We start from the raw sequence: 21,065 nt of genomic DNA, 5'->3' as shown, positions 1-21,065 counted from the left end.
TCTGACACTGTTTCCACTGTTTCCCCAACTATTTCCCATGAAGTGATGGGACCAGATGCCATGATCTTTATTTTCTGAAGTTGAGCATCAAGCCAACGTTTTCACTCTCCTCTTTCACTTTCATCAAGAGGCTTTTTAGTTCTTCACTTTCTGCCATAAGGGTGGTGTCATCTGCATATCTGAGGTGATTGATATTTCTCCCGGCAATCTTGATTTCAGCCTGTGCTTCTTCCAGCTCAGCGTTCCTCATGATGTACTCTGCATATAAGTTGAACAAGCAGGGTGACAATATACAACCTTGACGTACTCCTTTTCCTATTTGGAACCAGTCTGTTGTTCCATGTCCAGTTTTAACTGTTGCTTCCTGACCTGCATACAGGTTTCTCAACAGCGGCGCAGACGTGAGACGCAGGCTCCGGTGGCACAGACGACGCGCAGAAGCGTGGCCGAGAAGAGCTACCCTACGCCCGAGGTCAGCGGCAGCAGCCGAGAGGAGCTACCCCACATCCAAGAGGCTGCACGAGCACAGGAGGGCCCAGAGGAGCTATTCCACGTTCAAGGTCAGGAGGGGTGGCCTTGAGGAGATACCCCTTGTCCAAGGTAAGGTGCAGCGGCTGCGCTTTGCTGGAGCAGCTGTGAAGAGATATCCCATGACCAAGGTAAAAGAAACCCAAATAAGACTGTAAGGTCGGGCCCAGTGGCTTCTGCCTGACTCTGCCCTGTGGTCTTTCACTGGCCTAGATGTCCTTTGTGTTCCTTAAATGGTTATATTTCTCTAGCTAAAATTTCTATTGGCGCAGCCTGCATAGCACTGCATTCCTCGGCACCTGATTAGCAATTGCCAATGGTCAACCAGTAGGTAATTCCTGAGCCAGCTGTCCAGCCCTACACCAGCAAGACCAATCCTGAACTCACAAACATGGGCAGTTATCAGGCAGTTGACCATTCAGTACCCCGCATCCCAATGCTTTACCTTATTTAGGCCTGTCTGGGCTGTATGATGCTATTTCCTGCCCCGAAGATATATAAACCGCGCCTTGCCTTTGTTCGGGACAGAACTCCTCGTGGCCATTCTTGAGGTCCATGGGTTCTGCCCGAGAGCACATTGCTATTAAAGCCTGTTACTTTTCTTCAGTGTCTGGGTTGTTTTTCCTTATAGCCTGCAATGCCTATTTTTGAGACCTTACAAAGACGGTAGGTATTGCGAGGGGGCATCAGAGGGCAGACACACTGAAATCATAACCACAGAAAACTAGTCGATCTGATCACATGGACCACAGCCCTGTCTAGCTCAATGAAACTAAGCCATGCCGTGTGGGGCCACCCAAGACGGGTGGGTCATGGTGGAGAGGTCTGACAGAATGTGGTCCACTGGAGAAAGGAATGGCAAACCACTTCAGTATACTTGCCTTGAGAACCCCATGAACAGTATCAAAAGGCAAAATGATAGGATACTGAATGAGGAATTCCCCAGGTCGGTAGGTGCCCAGTATGCTGCTGGAGATCAGCGGAGAAATAACTCCAGAAAGAATGAAGGGATGGAGCCAAAGCAAAACCAATACCCAGTTGTGGATATGACTGGTGATAGAAGCAAGGTCCGATTCTGTAAAGATGTATGCTTAAAGATTGGTAAAAAGAAGTTCTCAAACAGAAGAAAATTATTTTTAAAAAATCTTGTCAGCAGTGATGAAAAAAGAAAAACAGAAATTGCAGATATATGGATAAATACTAAAGACAATCCTCCTCAAGAACTGTACAAATCACATTCAAAGGACTATTAAATATGAAACAAGTTACAACACTAGCTGACATTAAAGATAAAAGTGAAGCTCCTACATTTTACCAGAAGTGGCAAAATGCTGCACACGTAGACTGTGGTAAGTTACATACGTATTATTGTATACCTAGAAAAACCATCAAGGACACAATAAAACAAGATAAGCTAAGAAGAATTATAAGTAAGTCAAACTGGAAACCTAATAATGTTTAAGTAGCTCTAAAAAGGCAAGAAGACTGAAAGGAAAGAAACAACAGAAAGAAAGTCACAAAAAACAAATAACAAGATGGCACTTGTTATATCAATAATTGAACACTAATATATCAATAATTATCTCTTACATCTAGTCATCCATCAAAACACAGAGACTGGCAGAGTAAACTAAAAACATGAACCAATCACATGCTGTTTGGAAGAAACTCAAGTTCAATACTACAGTGAGGTTGAAAATAAATGAACAGAAAGATATGACAAGTAAACACTGACAAAAACAGGGGCTGCAATATTAGTATCTGGTAAAGTCTGGGTGAACTCCAGGGGTTGGTGATGGACAGGGAGGCCTGGCGTGCTGCGGTTCATGGGGTCGCAAAGAGTCAGACAAGACTGAGTGACTCAACTGAACTGAAGACAATAATACAATGAAATTAACAACAGAAATAAAACTGCAAAGTACATAAAAATATGGAAATTAAACAAAAGACTCCTAAATACCCACTGGATCAAAGACAGAATCACAAGAAAAATTAGAAGACACTATGAGAAAAATGAAAAAATAGATAAAACTTGTGGATGTAGAAAAAGCAGCATTTACAGAGAAATTTATAGCTGTAAATACCTATTTTCAAAAAGAAGGCCTCAAAGTAACAGCTTAACCTTTCATCTTAGAAAACTAGAAAAAAAGAGTAAGTAATGCAACGCAAGCAGAAAGAAGGAAATTAGAACAATTAGGCAGAAATACAATAGAAAACAGAATAATAAAGAATAGAAATATAACCAAAAGTTGACTCCTTGAAAAGACAAAACTGACAAACCTTGAGACTTCCCTGGTGGTCCTGTGGCTAAGACTCTGTGCTCCCAATGCAGGAGACCCAAGTTCAATCCCTGGTCAAGGAATTAGATCCTGCATGTCTCAACTAAGGATTCCTTGCAGCCAAATAAATAAACAAAAATAAATATGAAAAACATTTCTTAAAAACTGACAAAACTTTAGCTAAACTGACAAAAAAAAAAAAAAAAAAAAAAGGGACAGAGAGAAGACTCAAACTGTAAAAATAAGAAATGAAAGAAGAGAAGCACTACCAAACTAAGGATTATAGGACACACTATAAGATTATCTAAAATCACTGCAGATGGTGACTGCAGCCATGAAATAAAAAGATGGAAGAAAAGCTGTGACCAATCTAGACAGCATATTAAAAAGCAGAGACAGTACTTTCCCAACAAAGGTCCATCTAGTCAAAGCTATGGTTTTTCCAGTAGTCATGTATGGACGTGAGAGTTGGACCATGAAGAAACCTGAGCACCGAAGAACTGATGCTTTTGAACTGTGGTGTTGGAGAAGACTCTTGAGAGTCCCTTGGACTGCAAGGAGATCCAACCAGTCCATCCTAAAGGAAATCAGTCCTGAATATTCATTGGAAGGACTGATGCTGAAGCTGAAACTACAATCCTTTGGCCACCTGATGTGAAGAACTGACTCCTTAGAAAAGACCCTGATGCTGGGAAAGACTGAAGGCAGGAGAAGAAGGAGATGACAGAAGATGAGATGGTTGGATGGCATCACCAACTCGATGGACATGAGTTTGAGCAACCTCTGGGAGTTGGTGATGGACAGGGAAGCCTGGCATGCTGCAGTCCATGGAGGTGAAAACAGTTGGATACAACTGAGAGACTGACTGACAAGAGAGTAACATGGAAAAACTACATGCTGAAATTTAGATGACTACCATACAGCAGACAAACTCCTAGAAAGGCATAAGTAGCTAAACTGAGTCAAGTAAAAATAAAAAACTGAATAGATATAACAAATGGATCAAATGAGTAATTTAGAAGCTTATCACACAGAAAAGCAAGGCTCACATGATTATGCTTACAATTCATACTGAACATGTAAAAACCCATTAATATCAATGCTTCATAAACTCCTAATTCATACTATGAAATCAAATATTCTTATAACAAAACCGAAGACATAACAAAAAAACTACAGGCCATTATTAATTATGAATACAGATGCAAAAATCCTGAACAAAATAGTAGCATATTGAATCCAGCAGCATATACAAAGGAATATACACAGTGACCAACAGGGATCTTCCCCCAGCACTGCAAGATTGATGCCACATCCAAAACTCAATCAATATACTGTATTAATATAATAAAAGGGGGGAAAAAAAATGATCAACAGGAAAACAAGTTACAAAAGACAACATCCTTCCATGATATTAGCATCCTAAATAGAACTCAGAGAGCATCATGCACAATAATACAATAACAAAATACTGAATGCTTTCTCCTTAGGATAAGGATCAAGAAAAGGATGCCAGCCCTCACCACTTACATTCAAGATTGTACTAGAGGTTCTTGTCATGGCAATTAGGGAAGGAGAAGAAATAAAAGACATTCAAATTGGAAAGGAAGAAGTAAAACTATCTCCGAATATTCAGAGATGATATAGTCATCCCTGGGGCTTCGCAAGTGGTACACTGATAAAGAATCCACCTGCTAATGCAGGAGATGCGAGAGATGAAGGTTGGAGCCCTGAGTTGGGAAGATCCGCTGGAGGAGGAAATGGCAACCCACTCCAGTATTCTTGCCTGGAAAACTCCATGGACAGAAGAATCTAGTGGGCTAGAGTCCATGAAGTCGCAAAGAGTCAGACACGACTGAGTGACTGAACACACACACACACATGATCCTAAGAAACACACACATACATTAGAATGAATGAGTTCGGCAAAGTTGCAAGACACAATCTCAATATAAAAAATCAACTGTTTTGAATGCTTCCTTCTACTGCTCTTCTGGAGACTGGAGGGAGAGAAATAAATTTTGGTTAAATGTCAAAAAAAAAAAACCACATCAATTGTAATTATATACACTAGCAGTAACCAAGAAAAAAATAATTAATTGCATTAATACTATCAAAAAGAATAAGACGCTTAGTAATAAATTTAACCAAAGAAGTGCAAGACTTATTAAAATGAAAACTACAAAACATAGTTGAAAGAAATTAAAGAGCTAAATAAAATGGAGGGGACTTCTCTGGTGGCCCAGTGGTTAAGACTCCGCCCTGCACTGCAGGGGGTGTGCATTAGATCTGTGATGAGGGGAACTAGAATCCCAAATGCTGTGCAGCCAAAAATATAAAATAAAATAAAGAACTGTTTAAATAAGGAAAAAAAGGAAAGATATCCCATGTTCACAGCTTGGAAAACGTAATACTGTTAAGATAGAAATACTCTCCAATTTTCTATAGAGTTCAGTTCAGTTCAGTCGCTCAGTCATGTCCGACTCTCCGCGACCCCATGAATCACAGCACGCCAGGCCTCCCTGTCCATCACCAACTCCCAGAGCACACTCAAACTCATGTCCACAGAGTCGGTGATGCCATCCAGCCATCTCATTCTCCGTCGTCCCCTTCTCCTCCCGCCCCCAACCCTTCCCAGCATCAGAGTCTTTTCCAGTGAGTCAACTCGTCGCATGAGGTGGCCAAAGTATTGCAGTTTCAGCTTTAGCATCAGTCCCTCCAATGAACATCCAGGATTGATCTCCCTTAGAATGGACTGGTTGGATCTCCTTGCAGTACAAGGGACTCTCAAGAGTCTTCTCCAACACCACAGTTCAAAAGCATCGATTCTTCGGCGATCAGCCTTCTTCACAGTCCAACTCTCACATCCATACATGACCACGGGAAAAACCATTGCCTTGACTAGACAGACCTTGGTTGGCAAAGTAATGTCTCTGCTTTTTAATATACTATCAAGGTTGGTCATAACTTTCCTTCCAAGGAGTAAGCGTCTTTTAATTTCATGGCTGCAATCAGCATCTGCAGTGATTTTGGAGCCCAAAAAAATAAAGTCTGACACTGTTTCCGCTGTTTTTCCATCTATTTCCCATGAAGTGATGGGACCAGATGCCATGATCTTTGTTTTCTGAATGTTGAGCTTCAAGCCAACCTTTTCACTCTCCTCTTTCACTTTCATCAAGAGGCTTTTGAGTTCCTCTTCACTTTCTGCCATAAGGGTGGTGTCATCTGCATATCTGAGGTTATTGATATTTCTCCCAGCAATCTTGATTCCAGCTTGTGCTTCTTCCAGCCCAGCATTCCTCATGATGTACTACTCTGCATAGAAGTTAAATAAGCAAGGTGACAATATACAACCTTGACGTACACCTTTTCCTATTTGGAACCAGTCTGTTGTTCCATGTCCAGTTCTAACTGTTGCTTCCTGACCTGCATACAGGTTTCTCAAGAGGCAGGTCAGGTGGTCTGGGATTCCCATCTCTTTCAGAATGTTCCACAGTTTATTGTGATCGACACAGTCAAAGGCTTTGGCATAGTCAATGAAGCAGAAATAGATGTTTTTCTGAAACTCTCTTGCTTTCTCCATGATCCAGCGGATGTTGGCTGTTTCAGAAAGTAACTAATGTTACTTTTCACATGAAAATGCTAGAGACCCAGAATGATTCAAACTATCTTGAAGCAGCACACAAGCCAGAGACTTCGTAACTTCAAAACTTTCTACCAAGCTACAGTAGTTAAGAAAGTTTGGTAGTGGCATAGGCATAACACAGAAATCAGTGGAACAGAATTCATACTAAAAAATACATCTTTACATTTATGTTCAATTGATCTTAAAAAGAAAATGTAAAGAGAATTCAAGAGAGAATAATCTTTTCAACAAATGGTATTAGTACAACTGAATATCCGCATGTAAAGGAATGAAGCCAGGCCCTTTTCTTACGTCACACACAAAAATTAACCCAGACTGAACCATAGGCCTGAATGTATGAGATAAGACGTTCAGAAGAAAACACAGGAATGAACCTTTACCACAAAAAACCTAACTGATTTCTCACATGTGAGACCAAAAGCAGAAGCAACAAAAGTAAAAAGACTGGACTTCATCAAAAATTTTAAACATTTATGCTTCAAATGACCTAATCAAGAAAATAAAAAAAGTCCACAGATTGGGAGAAAATATTTGTAAGTCACATATCTGATAAGGAAACTATACAGAGGATTTATAAAGAACCCTTACAACTCAACAATAAAAAGACAAATCCAACTAAAACAAAAACAAGCAATTTGAATACACATTTCTTCAAAGAAGACACATAAATGGCCAATAAGCACATGAAAAGATACTCAACATAATCAGTCACTAGGGAAATACAAGATCAAAACCAAATCAATGAAATACTATTTTCCAAGCTAAGCATGTGTACTGTGGATGAAGTATGCAAGGCCTAAGCTTATATCTTGTTTTATACCCAGCGAGTTACTGAGAATGGACATTCTAAACTCACGCCTCCAGAACTCCTGTCTGGTAGCCAGCATCCCAGTGAAGAAGCTGATACCTCTTCTAATGAAATCCTTAGCTGATCCAAAGACAGCGGGGGCTTTCTTCTTGTGATTTGTATATATACTTTTCAAAAGGGCTGACTTAACAATTTTGGGCTTCACTGTTTTTATTTTTACTTACTAATCAGTGCACACTGTGTTTACACATTTTGTATCTAACTGCAACAGATCTTTTTACAGAGATGAAGTTAGCTTAAGTATATGTGTATCAATGTCAGCAGGTAATTTTTGTTAAATACTTGGGAGTTTTAAACTTTTAGTGTTTACCTCAGACTGGTGTTACCTCTTTCTTGTTTTGATGTCTTAATTGGCTCAGATCATGAATTTGTGCAATCTTCTACTGAAGTTCAGGTGGCATCATTTTATACAGTTATCTTTTATAGTTATTTTCTATACAAATTCTTATCAGATTAAAATTGCTTCACTAAGTCTTACCAGAAAAGGGGCATTTTTTTCAGATTTGTGAATCAAATGCCCCCAAAGGAAGTTCAACTACTACAAAGTGAAATATTACCTACTCATTAATACCCCGGAGAAGGCAATGGCAAGCCACTCCAATACTTTTGCCTAGAAAATCCCATGGACGGAGGAGCCTGGTAGGCTGCAGTCCGTGGGGTCGCTAAGAGTCAGACACGACTGAGCAACTTCACTTTCACTTTCACTCATTAAAGTAGGGCTTCCCAGATGGTATACTGATAAAGAATCCACCTGTCAGTGTAGGAGATGCAAGAAATGAGGGTTCCTGAGCTGGGAAGATCCCCTGGAGGAGGAAATGGCAACCCTCTCCAGTATTCTTGCCTGGAAAATTCCATGGAGAGAAGAACCTAGTGGGTTAGAATCCACGGGGTTGGAAAGAGTCAAACATGACTGAGCACACTAAAGTCAAAAGAAGGCAATGACAAGTACTGACAAGCATGGGAAAAATTAGAATCCTCATTCCATGCTGATGAGACTATAAAACATGTCAACTGACAAAACATGGTCCACTGGAGAGGGGAATGGCAAACCACTTCAGTGTTCTTGCCATGAGAACCCCATGAACAGTATGAAAAGGCAAAAACACAGGACACTGAAAGATGAACGCCCCAGGTCGGTAGGTGCACAACATGCTATTGGAGAAGAGTGGAGAAATAGCTCCAGAAAGAACGAAGAGGCTGAACCAAAGTGAAAACAATGCCCAGCTGTGGATGTGACTGGTGATGGAAGTAAAACCCAATGCTATAAAGAACAATACTGCATAGTAAGCTAGAATGTCAGGTTCATGAATCAAGGTAAATTGGAAGTGGTCAAACAGGAACAGTGAACATTGACATTTCAGGAATCAGCGAACTAAAATGGACCAAAATGGGCAAATTTAATTCAGATGACCATTATATCTACTACTATGGGCATGAATCCCTTAGAAGAAATAAAGTAGCCCTCATAGTCAACAAAAGAGTCCGAAAAGGAGTGCTCGGCTACAATCTCAAAACAACAGAATGATCTCTGTTTGTTCCCAAGGCAAACCATTCAATATCACAGTAATCCAAGTCTATGCCCCAACCACTAATGCTGAAGAAACATGAAGTTGAACAGTCCAATGAAGATCTACAAGACCTTCTAGAACTAACAGCAAAAAAGATGTGCTTTTCATGATAGGGGACTGGAATGCAAAAGTAGGAAGTCAAGAGATACTTGGAGTAACAGGTAAGTTTGGCCTGGGAGTATAAAATGAAGGAGCGCGAGGTTGACAGAGTTTAGCCAAGGAAACACACTGGTCATAGCAAACACCCTCTTCCAACAAACACAAGAGACAACTCTACACATGGATATCACCAGATAGTCAATACCGAAATCAGACTGATTATATTCTTTGCAGCCGAAGATGGAGAACCCCTATACATTCAGCAAAACAAAACCAGGAGCTGACTGGCTTAGATCATGAACTCACTGCCAAATTCAGACTTAAACTGAAGAAACTAGGGAAAACCACTAGACTGTCCAGGTATGACCTAAATCAAAACCCGTATGACTATACGGTAGAAGTGACAAATAGATTCAAGGTATTAGTTTGAGTAAACTCCAGGAGTTGGTGATGGACAGGGAGGCCTGGCATGCTGCAGTCCATGGGGTCGCAAAGAGTCGGACAGGATTGAGAAACTGAACTAAACTGAACTGATTAGATCTGTAGACAGAGTGCCTGAAGAACTATGGTTGGAGGTTCGTGATATTTGTACAGGAGTTCAGTTCAGTTCAGTTCAGTCGCTCAGTCGCGTCCAACTGTTTGCGACCCCATGAATCACAGCACGCCAGGCCTCCCTGTCCATCTCCAACTCCCGGAGTTTACCCAAACTCATGTCCATCAAGTCCGTGATGCCATCCAGCCATCTCATCCTCTGTCGTCCCCTTCTCCTCCTACCCCCAATCCCTCCCAGCATCAGGGTCTTTTCCAATGAGTCAACTCTTCGCATGAGGTGGCCAAAGTATTGGAGTTTCAGCTTCAGCATCAGTCCTTCCAATGAACACCCAGGACTGATCTCCTTTAGCAGTGATCAAAACCATCCCCAAGAAAAAGAAAGGCAAAATGGTTGTTGGAGGAGGCTGTACAAGTAGCTGAGAAAAGAAAAGAAGCTAAAGGCAAACGAGAAAGGAAAGATATACCCATCTGAATGCACAGTTCCAAAGAATAGTAAGGAGAGATAAGAATGCCTTCCTCAGTGATCAATACAAAAAAATAGAGGAAAACAATAGAATGGGAAAGACTAGAGATCTCTTCAAGAAAATAAAAAATACCAAGGGAACATTTCATGCAAAGATTAGCATAATAAAGGACAGAAACGGTATGGACCTAAGAGAAGCAGAAGATACTAAGACGAGGTGGCAAGAATACACAGAAAAGCTATATAAAAAGATCTTAATGACCCAGATAACCACGATGGTGTGATCACTCATGTAGAGCCAGCCATCATGGAGTACGAAGTCAGGTGGGCCTTAGGAAGCATCACTATGAACAAAGCTAGTGGAGGTGGTGGAATTCCAGCTGAGCTGGAATTTAACATAGAAGTTAAATAAGCAAGGTGACAATATACAGCCTTGACGTACTCCTTTCCCAATTTAGAACCAGTCCATTTTTCCATGTCCGGTTCTGACTGTTGCTTCTTGACCTGCATACAGATTTCTCAGGAGACAGGTCAGGTAGTCTAATATTCCCATCTCTTTAGGAATCTTCCACAGTTTGTTGTGATCCACACAGTCCAGACATTAGTGTAATCAATGAAGCAGAAGTAGATGTTTTTCTGGAATTCTCTTGCTTTTTCTATAATCGAACAGATGTTGGCAATTTGATCTCTGACTCCTCTGCCTTTTCTAAATCCAGCTTGAACATCTGGAAGTTCTCAGTTCACGTACTGTTGAAGCCTGGTTTGGAGAATTTTGAGCATTACTTTGCTAGTGTGTGAGATGAGTGCAGTTGTGCAGTAGTTTGAACCTTCTCTGGCATTGCCTTTCTTCGGGATTAGAATGAAAACTGACCTTTTCCAGTCTGTGGCCACTGCTGAGTTTTCCAAATTTGCTGGCATATTGAGTGCAGCATTCTCAAGCATCATCTTTCAGGATTTGAAATGGCTCAGTTGGAATTCCATCACCTTCACTAGCTTTGTTCACAGTGATGCTTCCTAAGGCCCACCTGACTTTTGGACTCCAGAATGTCTGGCTCTAGGTGAGTGATCACACCATCGTGGTTATTTAAGAGCTTCTTTTTATAGTTCTTCTGTGTATTCTTGCCACCTTTTCTTAATATCTTCTTCTGTTAGGTCCATACCATTTCTGTCCTTTATTGTGCCCATCGTTGCATGAAATGTTCCCTTGGTTTCTCTAATTTTCTTGAAGAGATCTCTAGTCTTTCCATTCTATTGTTTCCCCCTATTTATTTGCTCTGATCACTTATCTCTCCTTGCTATTCTTTGAAACTCTGCATTCAGATGGATACATCGTTCCAATTCTCCTTTGCCTTTAGCTTCTTGGTACATTTATATCCAAGCTAAATGAAAACTTTCATCTTCACAAAAATTGGTACACAAATGATCATAGTAGCATTATTCTTAACCACCAAAATGTGTAAATACTGCAATATCCATCAAATGAGTGGATTTAATGTTGTATACCTTCCAATGAAAAAACATTAAATCACAAAGGGGAATGAAGTACTGATATATTCTACAATAATGGATGAACCTTGAAAACAGTAGGCTAAGCGTAAGAAGTTGATCTCAAGAGACCAAGTGTTATTCCATTTATATGAAATTTCCAGAGTAGGTAAATCCATACAGATGGAAGTTTGCTTAGTGGTTGCCAAGGGATAGGGAAGGAGAGTATGCGGAATGACTGCTAACAGCTGTGGAGTTTCTTTTTAGAGTGATGAAAATATTCTATATTTAAAAATATATACACAACTGTGTGAATATACTTAAAAAAAAACCACTGAATTACATACTTTCAAAACACAAATTTATTACCTATGAAATTGATACAATCATACATTTAAGTGTAGTATCATACAGCCACTCTAGAAAAGTTTGTTGATTTCTTATAAAATTAAACATCCAATTATGATATGAACCAGCAATTACACTCTTGGGCATTTATCTTAGAGAAATAAAACCCTATGTTCCCACAAAAATCCATACCCAAGTGTTGACAGCAGCTTTATTCTAATAGCCAGAAACTGGAAACAGACCAGTCATGTTTCAACAGTAAAATGCTAAGTACACTGCAGTACATCCATTCAAAGGACTACTACTCAGCAATAAAAATGAACAAACCACCAATATGCACAACTTGGATAAGACTCTTATACTGAGTGGGAAAAAATAACAAAAATAATGTCAAAAGGTTATAAACTAAATGACTCTTTCCCTGTAACATTTTTGAAATGACAAAAAATTTAGATTAATGATTGTCAGGAGTTGGGGTGGGAGTTATTGGAAGGGAGTGGGTGTGAATAGAAAAGGAATATTTGTACTGGTGCCACTGTTCAGTATCTTAGAGACTGTGGTAGTTGATACATCAACCTACACAAGTCACAAAACTGTACAGAACTAAACGCATCACTGACTCGATGGACATGAGTTTAGGTAAACTCCGGGAGTTGGTGATGGACAGGGAGGCCTGGCGTGCTGCGATTCATGGGGTCACAAAGAGTGAGACACGACTGAGTGACTGAACTGAACTGAAATACACACACAATACATACACAGACACACATCTAAGGAGATTTGAATAAGGCAGGTGGACTGTATTCAGGTCAATATATTGGTGGTGACACTGTACTACAGTTTTCCACAATGTCACCAATGGGGCAAACTGGATAAAGAATAAATGAGATCTCTGTTATTCTTTACAACTGTATGTGCTTCTGCAAATATCACAGTTTTAAAGACAGACTGCCTACAGGGTCAGGACTAAGTGGAGAAAAGACCAGGGCAATGATTTCTAGTTTTCATGAGAAATTTTTTCATACTACTTTATCTTATCTATATATGCTTGATTTAAAAGAAAATATTTTTCCTCTACACAAGGGATGTATGTGAAGTACCTGTCATATGAAATGTCTTCAATGAATTTTAGTTCTCCTTTCCTTCCATGTTAAGGTTAAGATAACCTCCAGACCAAGAAATCAGGACGAAGCAGCCTAATTCTAAGCAGAACTATTAGTAAGTCATCCAATGGCATTACCAAGGGCTAAAACTGGAACCATAAGGTACACCCATCAAGATAACTATGAGAGAATCTTTCACCATCACTGAACAACTTTAAAACTAAGCCCTCTTCCTACTCCTTGTTCAACAAGTTGAGTCAAGCAATCCCAGGGAAAGTTAAAGGCAAAACAGTAGAGGATTCACAATAGTATCTAAAAGATACTTTCATTATCATGGTGTTTTATTTATTGCTTTCATTATCACTAACAGTAATTGAACACTTATATGCTCAGTATATCATTTCATGCATTCTCATCATTTAACCCTCACACAAGGCAGGTATTATCCCCATTTTATAGACAAAGAAGCTACAACTTAGAAACGCTGGGTATACTACGCTGGTCGGAGAGCTAGGAAGCAACATGTCAGGATTTTCTCTCCTGTATGTCTAATTCCCAGAAATAAAGATTCTAGCCACTCTGCCTTATCTCACTCTAACAAAATTGTCCCTCATAAAGGTACATACTGGCAGCTGGGCTTCTGACTGGGTTGAATACCTGGGAATTCACTGGGACTTCTAAGTCTCAAGCCCAATCTCACTGTCATCACTAGCCTCCCTAGTCAGGAAGACTCTTCTGCCACTCTGCACTCTTATGGCCAACTACTTCAGGGTGGCCTTTCAAGCGTTAAAGATGCCTACCCTTCTACCAGTTCACTTCACCAGTCACCAACCCACAGGGCTAGCATAAAAAGACCCAAAAAGAGAGCTGCTGCTGCTAAGTCACTTCAGTTGTGTCCGACTCTGTGCGACCCCATAGATGGAAGCCCACCAGGCTCCCCCGTCCCTGGGATTCTCCAGGCAAGAACACTGGAGTGGGTTGCCATTTCCTTCTCCAATGTGTGAAAGTGAAAAGTGAAAGTGAAGTTGCTCAGTCGTGTCCGACTCCTAGCGACCCCATGGACTGCAGCCCACCAGGCTCCTCCATCCATGGGATTTTCCAGGCAAGAGTACTGGAGTGGCTTGCCATTGCCTTCTCCGCAAAAAGAGCGGCCCTCTTCAAATGTTCTTATTACTTGTCCTTGATCAATGCTGTAAACACTGCTTCCACTCTCTACTCCTCGACTCCTACACACACACACTTACATATACACAAGGTCCACACTCAGGCTTGCCTTTACCTTCCCAAAGGGTAAAACGAGCCACCGTGAAACTAGGCAGACCTTTCATCTACCGAGCTCTGCTTCTTCCCGCTAGTCCCAGAGGAAAAATGCTCCTGTTATCTAACGCTGACTCCTTTCAATAATACAACAGAAGCCAGGTCCTTACTTTCCCCTGGGCTCCTCCCCTCCTTCTTCAAAGAAGTCATGTTCCTCTTTCTTAAAAAAGGAAAGATTCTCAGAAATGACAGGTACGTTGCATTTAATAATTACTATGTCCTTGACATTACACAAGAAGCACCAGAAATAAGGTTGTGTAATGAGGACCCAAAGGATTAGAGAAGGAGGGTATTATCAGAAAGATCTCTTTTATGATCTTACCAAGATACGTGTTTTCTTTCAGTGGGAAACAGAAGTGGGACACCCAAGATTTAGTCTGAGGGGGCAAAAGGAACTGTGAGAGTGAGGGGAGGATCAGGAATTCTCAGGAGGCAAGCAACTGATAAAGGGTTTGTGGTCATCTCTGGCTATTTAGCAAGGAAAGAAGACAAAGTATAAAGGGAATAAGAGTCACAGTACTTGAAAGGACAGTAAGAGCAGCTAAGGCAGGAGAGAAGGAGGAAGTAAAATACTCTGCAACTGACTGCCCTAATCTCTCCCTGGGCCATAAGTTTCATGTATCTGTGTATCCTAACATCAGGTTAGGAAGCAACTAACTCTCCTCAAGCTTCCCATTTTTCACAGGTTCAACTTTTGAGTCAACACTGACTCCTCCCTCTTCATCTTTCAAGAGATTTCAGGTGCTTAAATCTCATCTTCCTTTTTTTATCTGTCTGCTCAGTCCTTTCCCAATACTATTTCCAATTTTACCATGTTAGTTCAGGCCCATATCAACTTTCATTTTAAGAGTCCAGAAAGATTTATATATCGTGCTAAAAATTATAAAATTAGTTAGTTGGAGAGCTGAGGCTAGTACTGAAGTCTTCTGAACAGATTATTTCCCCAATCTGCAATACTTGCAGATCTTCATGACCCATATAACCATGATGGTGTGATCACTTTGGGCTTTAGGAAGTATCACTACGAACAAAGCTAGTGGAGGTGATAGAATTCCAGCTGAGCTATTTCAAATCCTAAAAGATGATGCTGTGAAAGTGCTTCACTCAACATGCCAGCAAATCTGGAAAACTCAGAAGTGGCCACAGGACTGGAAAAGGTCACTTTTCATTCCAATCCCGAAGAAAGGCAATGCCAAAGAATGCTCAAACTACCACACAATTTCACTCATCTCACACGCTAGTAAAGTCATGCTCAAAATTCTCCAAGCCAGGCTTCAGCAATACGTGAACCATGAACTTCCAGATGTTCAGCTGGATTTAGAAAAGGCAGAGGAACCAGAGATCACATTGCCAACGTCCGTTGGATCATCAAAAAAGCAAGAGAGTTCCAGAAAAACATCTACTTTTGCCTTATTGACTGTGCCAAAGCCTTTGACTGTGTGGATCACAACAAACTGTAGAAAATTCTTAAACAGATGGGAATACCAGACCACCTGACCTGCCTCTTGAGAAATCTGTATGCAGATCAAGAAGCAACAGTTAGAGCTGGACATGGAACAACAGACTGGTTACAAATTGGGAAAGAAATACGTCAAAGCTGTATATTGTCACCCTGCTTATTTAACTTCTATGCAGGGTACATCAAGAGAAACGCTGGGCTGGATGAAGCACAAGCTGGAATCAAGATTGCAGGGAGAAATATCAATAACCTCAGATATGCAGATGACACCACCCTTATGGCAGAAAGTGAAGAAGAACTAAAGCGCCTCTTGATGAAAGTGAAAGAGGAGAGTGAAAAAGTTGGCTTAAAACTCAACATTCAGAAAACGAAGATTATGGCATCCGGTTCCATCATTTCATTGCAAACAGATGGGGAACAATGGAAACAGTGACGGACTTTATTTTTGGGGGCTCCAAAATCACTGCAGATGGTAACTGCAGCCATGAAATTAAAAAATGCTTGCTCCTTGGAAGAAATGCTATGACCAACCTAGACAACATATTAAAAAGCAGAGACATTACTTTACCAACAAAGGACTGTCTAGTCAAACCTATGGTTTTGCCAGTAGTCATGTATGGATGTGAGAGTTGGACTATAAAGAAAGCTGAGCACCAAAGAATTGATGCTTTTGAACTGTGGTGTTGGAGAAGACTCTTGAGAGTCCCTTGGGCTGCAAGGAGATCCAACCAGTCCATCCTAAAGGAAATCAGTCCTGAATATTCATTGGAAGGACTGATGCTGAAGCTGAAACTCCAATACTCTGGCCACCTGATGTGAACAACCGACTCACTGGAAAAGACCCTGATGCTGGGAAAGATTGAAGACAGGAGGATAAAGGGATGACAGAGGATGAGATGGTTGGATGGCATCACTGACACAATGGACATGAACTTGAGTAAGCTCTGGAAGTTGGTGATGGACAGGGAAGCCTGGCCTATTGCAGTCCATGGGGTCGCAAAGAGTCAGACACAACTGAGAGACTGGACTGACTGACTGCAGCCCAAAATAAAACTATTATGCAGTCAATAAGAAGTAAAATGATGCTGAAGCAGAGGAATGTGTGTGTATGCTCACTCATGTCTGACTCTTTGCCACTTCATGGACTGTAGCCCACCAGGCTCCTCTGTCCATTGGATTCTCCAAGCAAAAATACTGGAATGGGTTGCCATTTCCTTCTCCAGAGGATCTTCATGACCCAGGGACTGACACTGCATCTCTTCCGTCTCCCGCATTGGCAGGGGGATTCTTTACCACTAGTGCCACCTTGGAAGCACAGGAATTATACATATTTAATTATACATAATGAAAGTGGTTCCTATGGGAAAGCATCTCAGAAGATGGAATGGGAGCATGCTACCTGTTACACACAAACACTCCATGCATAAAGTATTTACTCTGCACCCAACCTAGGGAGAAATGAAAAAAAATAAAAAGAAAAAATCCCGGAGCAAAACTATCCTGATAACCAGTCTCTAAGATAGCATCCTATGATTCCCCACTTGTTGGTGTTCACAACCTCTAAAGTTCCCCCTCACACTATCAGTTAGATCTATGTGATTAATAGAAAAGATGGCTATGTCACTTCAGAAATTACGTTATTAAAGACACCAGGGTCTCTCAGAAAGCCAGTTTCCATGTTATGAGCTGCCTTATGGAAGTGGCAAGGAACTGACACTTGCCAAGAAGCACACGGGTGAGCTTAGAAATGGATTCTCCGGCTGTGATGACCCTTGACTCAAACTTGTGGGACACCCTGAACTAGAATCACACAGCTGAACCATTCCCAATCCCTGACCTTCAGAAACTGTATGCGAAAATAAACATTTTTTAAGCTGCTTTGGTTCTGAGACAAATCTGTTATATGAACAATAATTAATTAATATAACTTTTAAAAAAATGATAAGGTCTCGAAAACTAATAGAATGACTAGGAGAAAAAGTGAGTATCAGGTCAAAAACACGAATATTTCTAGGTGAAGAGGAGTGTAATTGCCTGACATTAATCATTTGGTTGCCAAGTGGCATCCACTTCAGAAATCCAATCTGAATAAAAGTATCCCCACAGGACTGACCACAGTGGCACGGTCAGCTCCTGGTTAGCTGTACTGTAAAACAACAAGGCAAGGAACTAGCCTGCCTCCACACGTGAAGGTCCCGATTTCAAAAAGCCCTGGTAACCTAGATAAATGACCATCTGAGTGACCCTACTTCTCCATTCCTGCACCCTAATCACTGCTATTGCTTAAAACTAGCCAATGAAGAGAGAGCACACGAAATTCTAGACACCAAGCCCTCAGACCCTAATAAAGGCAGACCCAGGTGTGCCTTCCTTTCTCCCTCTGTGTCTCTCTCTGCCTCTGACCTCACTGTGCAGCCCCTGGGTGTACCATGTACCCTTCAGGATCTGTGAGTAATGAATCTTGTTTCTCAGAGTCCCCTGATGGTTTCTACTGAGGCTCATCCTGAGGTCATAATTAGAATGGTTGGTCCAGCCACAAAACTGGAGGGGGTGGGGTGGGGTGGCCTTTGGAACACACCAGAGTAACCCTGGCCAGAGTTGTTCAACTGTTTCCACAGCCACTCACCTGTGTGCAAGGGTTCGAGAAGAAAGAAATGAGAAAACTTAGAAGAAGCCTTAGAGGAAGCAGTTAGTACCAGATATCTGTGCATTACCAAAGTAACCAGAATAAACCAAAACCTAACAGCTGGAAAGTCACATTAAACATGACTTCCCAGTCCCATTAGTGACCTTTCTCCAAAGCGCCTTATAAACAGCTTCTCTTCACAGGGAGAACACCCCAAATTGCAGCCAAAGCTCCCCAGGCTGGACAAGGTCAAGAAGACGGCGGCAGGGACTCTGATGTCAGGCTGTTCCGGGAAAATAGTTATTTGAGCACTTAATTTACAGAGGAGAGTAGTGTCTGTTAGAAAGTCAATCAACTTGTTCCCTACTATCACAGTTACCAGAGGCTACTGTAGGGAAATTAGAATTGGATGCCTCAAGTTCAGGGGAGCCCCTGGGCCTGTTTATTATCAGAGTGTTCCTCTCCTTCTGATTGCCAGATTGTTTAACTGTGAGCCATTCAGGGGCCATTGCTCTTCTGATCTTAACATATCTAATACATGCCCCAAAGATCTTTCCTTTAGGACAGATGAAATATTTTCCATTTTTATAAACTTTATAACATCAAAACACAAAAGACACACACAAATTCCAACAAAAATGGATTGAACAGATTCTAGCATTGATGCATACAAATGAATCAATTCCCAAATCAGGTAAATAAATTAACCTACAAAACAAATGAACTAATTTCAACTAGGCTACCCACCCCTACAAGAACTAGCTCACCAATGAACCAGTTACAACTGAACTGATTCCCAAATCAGATAAAGAAATTTACCCTACTAAACAAATAAGCTAATTCCAACTAGGGTGGGCTTGCCCCACAAGAACTAGTTCCCCAGTGAACCGGTTCAGGGTAGTGTCCAACACTTCCCTTCTCCAACAGGGTACCCCAACCAAACCGGCTTGTCCCATGAAGAAAAAGCCCAACTTGAGAGGAAAATACGTTCCCGGACACTGGAGCGACTTATCCTCCAAAATCAAGCCCATCCCTCTTAACACAAAAGAACACATAAAACAAGCCGACCGACTGAACCGGCTACCAAATTGGGTAGACTTACACTACAAACAAAATCGAGTCCGTCAACTCTAGAAGTCTATCGGTTCCTTGTCTCAACTGGCAAGAGCTGGGGGCAGCTGGTGGTGCTTCAGGGAATCTTGAAGGAAAGAACCTCAGGACAGTCCTGGCAGCTGCTAGGGTCTTACCCCAGTGTTCCCTGACCAGGGCCAGCTAGCCCCAAGCAGCTAGGCTCCTGGCTGGCTCGCCAAACTGTTACTGAATACAAGCTTGCCCTGCTCTCCGAACAACAGGTTGATGAATTCGAGAGAGGAGGTGTTGACGAAAGGAAACCTACTTTACTTGGAAAGCAGTTGAGAAGATCGCAGGCTAGCACCTCAAAATAACGATTTTCTGGGGGTCTGGATGCCAGGTTCTTTTATAGATCAGAGATGGGCAGAGGTGAGGAAGCAAAGTAAAAATCTTGCACACATCTAGAAAAGCAGGGGATGTGTTCATTTCTTCCTCCCTGCCATCTACAGGTGGGCAGGGTTCTGAACAAAGGCACTTTAGTTAACAGTCAGGTAGAGGGGCAGGATTCTCTGAGGCAAGGTATTAAGTATGATTATAATAACAAAAGCAACAAAAAGCAAGTCAAAGAAACAGTTCCAACATGGAGTAAGAATTGGCTTCTTCTCTGCAACTGGGGTAGGAGAGGCAGCGCAGCGGACGCAGGTCTCCCAGATCCCCGACACCGCTGTCATGGTTCGACTAGGCAGAAACCCCGAACACCAGCGAGGCTCATGCCCTCGCTCCCCAGGAAGGCGGCCAGACGCAGACGGCGTCCATGCCACAAACTCCCACCAGCCCAGAGCCGGCCACACGCGCCCCGCGGGTCCCTCCGACACGCGGAGACCAGGGAGACGGCGTCCACAAACCCACAGCCTACCTTGTGGCCTCGAGACTGGCCTCCACCGGGCATCTCCGGGCGCCCCTCCTCCTCAAGAACGCATCGCCCTCTGGAGGCACCGGAAGGCCGTGAGTCGCAGAACCAACTGGGCGCGCCGGGCCGCACCGCGTGCTGCGATTGGCGGACGCTCGGGCCGGGGGCGGGGCTTCCTCGGACGCACCGCCCTATCGGCGCTCAGGGCGGTACCGAGCGTTGCGATTGGCAGATGCTCCGGCTGGAGGCGGGGCTTCTCCGGACGCACCGCCCTCCCACCTCCCGGCGCGCCGCCTTGCGGTGCGCTTGCGATTAGCTGATGCTAGTGCGGGGGCGCCGGAGAAGGCAATGGCAAGCCACTCCAGTACTGTTGCCTGGAAATCCCATGGATGGAGGAGCCTGGTGGGCTGCAGTCCGTGGGGTCGCTAAGGGTCGGACGCGGCTGAGCGACTTCACTTTCACTTTTCACTTTCCACTTTCACACATTGGAGAAGGAAATGGCAACCCACTCCAGTGTTCTTGCCTGGAGAGTCCCAGGGACGGGGGAGCCTGGTGGGCTTCCGTCTATGGGGTCACACAGAGTCGGACACGACTGAAGTGACGCAGCAGCAGCAGCAGTGCGGGGGCGCGGAGAAGGCAGTGGCACCCATCTCCAGTACTCTTGCCTGGAAAATCCCCTGGGCGGAGGAGCCTGGTGGGCTGCCGTCCATGGGATCGCTAAGAGTCGGACACGACTGAGCGAC

The 21,065-nt window shown here is 42.5% G+C and overlaps 1 protein-coding gene across 1 annotated transcript in view; it reads right to left on the bottom strand.

Moving 5' to 3' along the window:
* Window positions 1-20,425, bottom strand: part of SPIDR (scaffold protein involved in DNA repair) — a 277,995-nt gene extending 257,570 nt beyond the window's left edge. The window contains exon 1 of the mRNA XM_055432633.2: window positions 20,329-20,425. Within this exon, the coding sequence (XP_055288608.1) occupies window positions 20,329-20,361 (33 nt within the window). The 5' untranslated portion in view covers window positions 20,362-20,425. The remainder of the gene's footprint in view (window positions 1-20,328) is intronic.
* Between the last annotated feature and the right edge of the window lie 640 nt (window positions 20,426-21,065).

The sequence above is a fragment of the Moschus berezovskii genome, chromosome 16 (assembly GCF_049115385.1).
Source record: "Moschus berezovskii isolate FMDL1 chromosome 16, NW_MosBer_1.0, whole genome shotgun sequence".
NCBI lineage: Eukaryota > Metazoa > Chordata > Mammalia > Artiodactyla > Moschidae > Moschus > Moschus berezovskii.
This window is presented reverse-complemented; position numbering and strand designations above follow the sequence as displayed.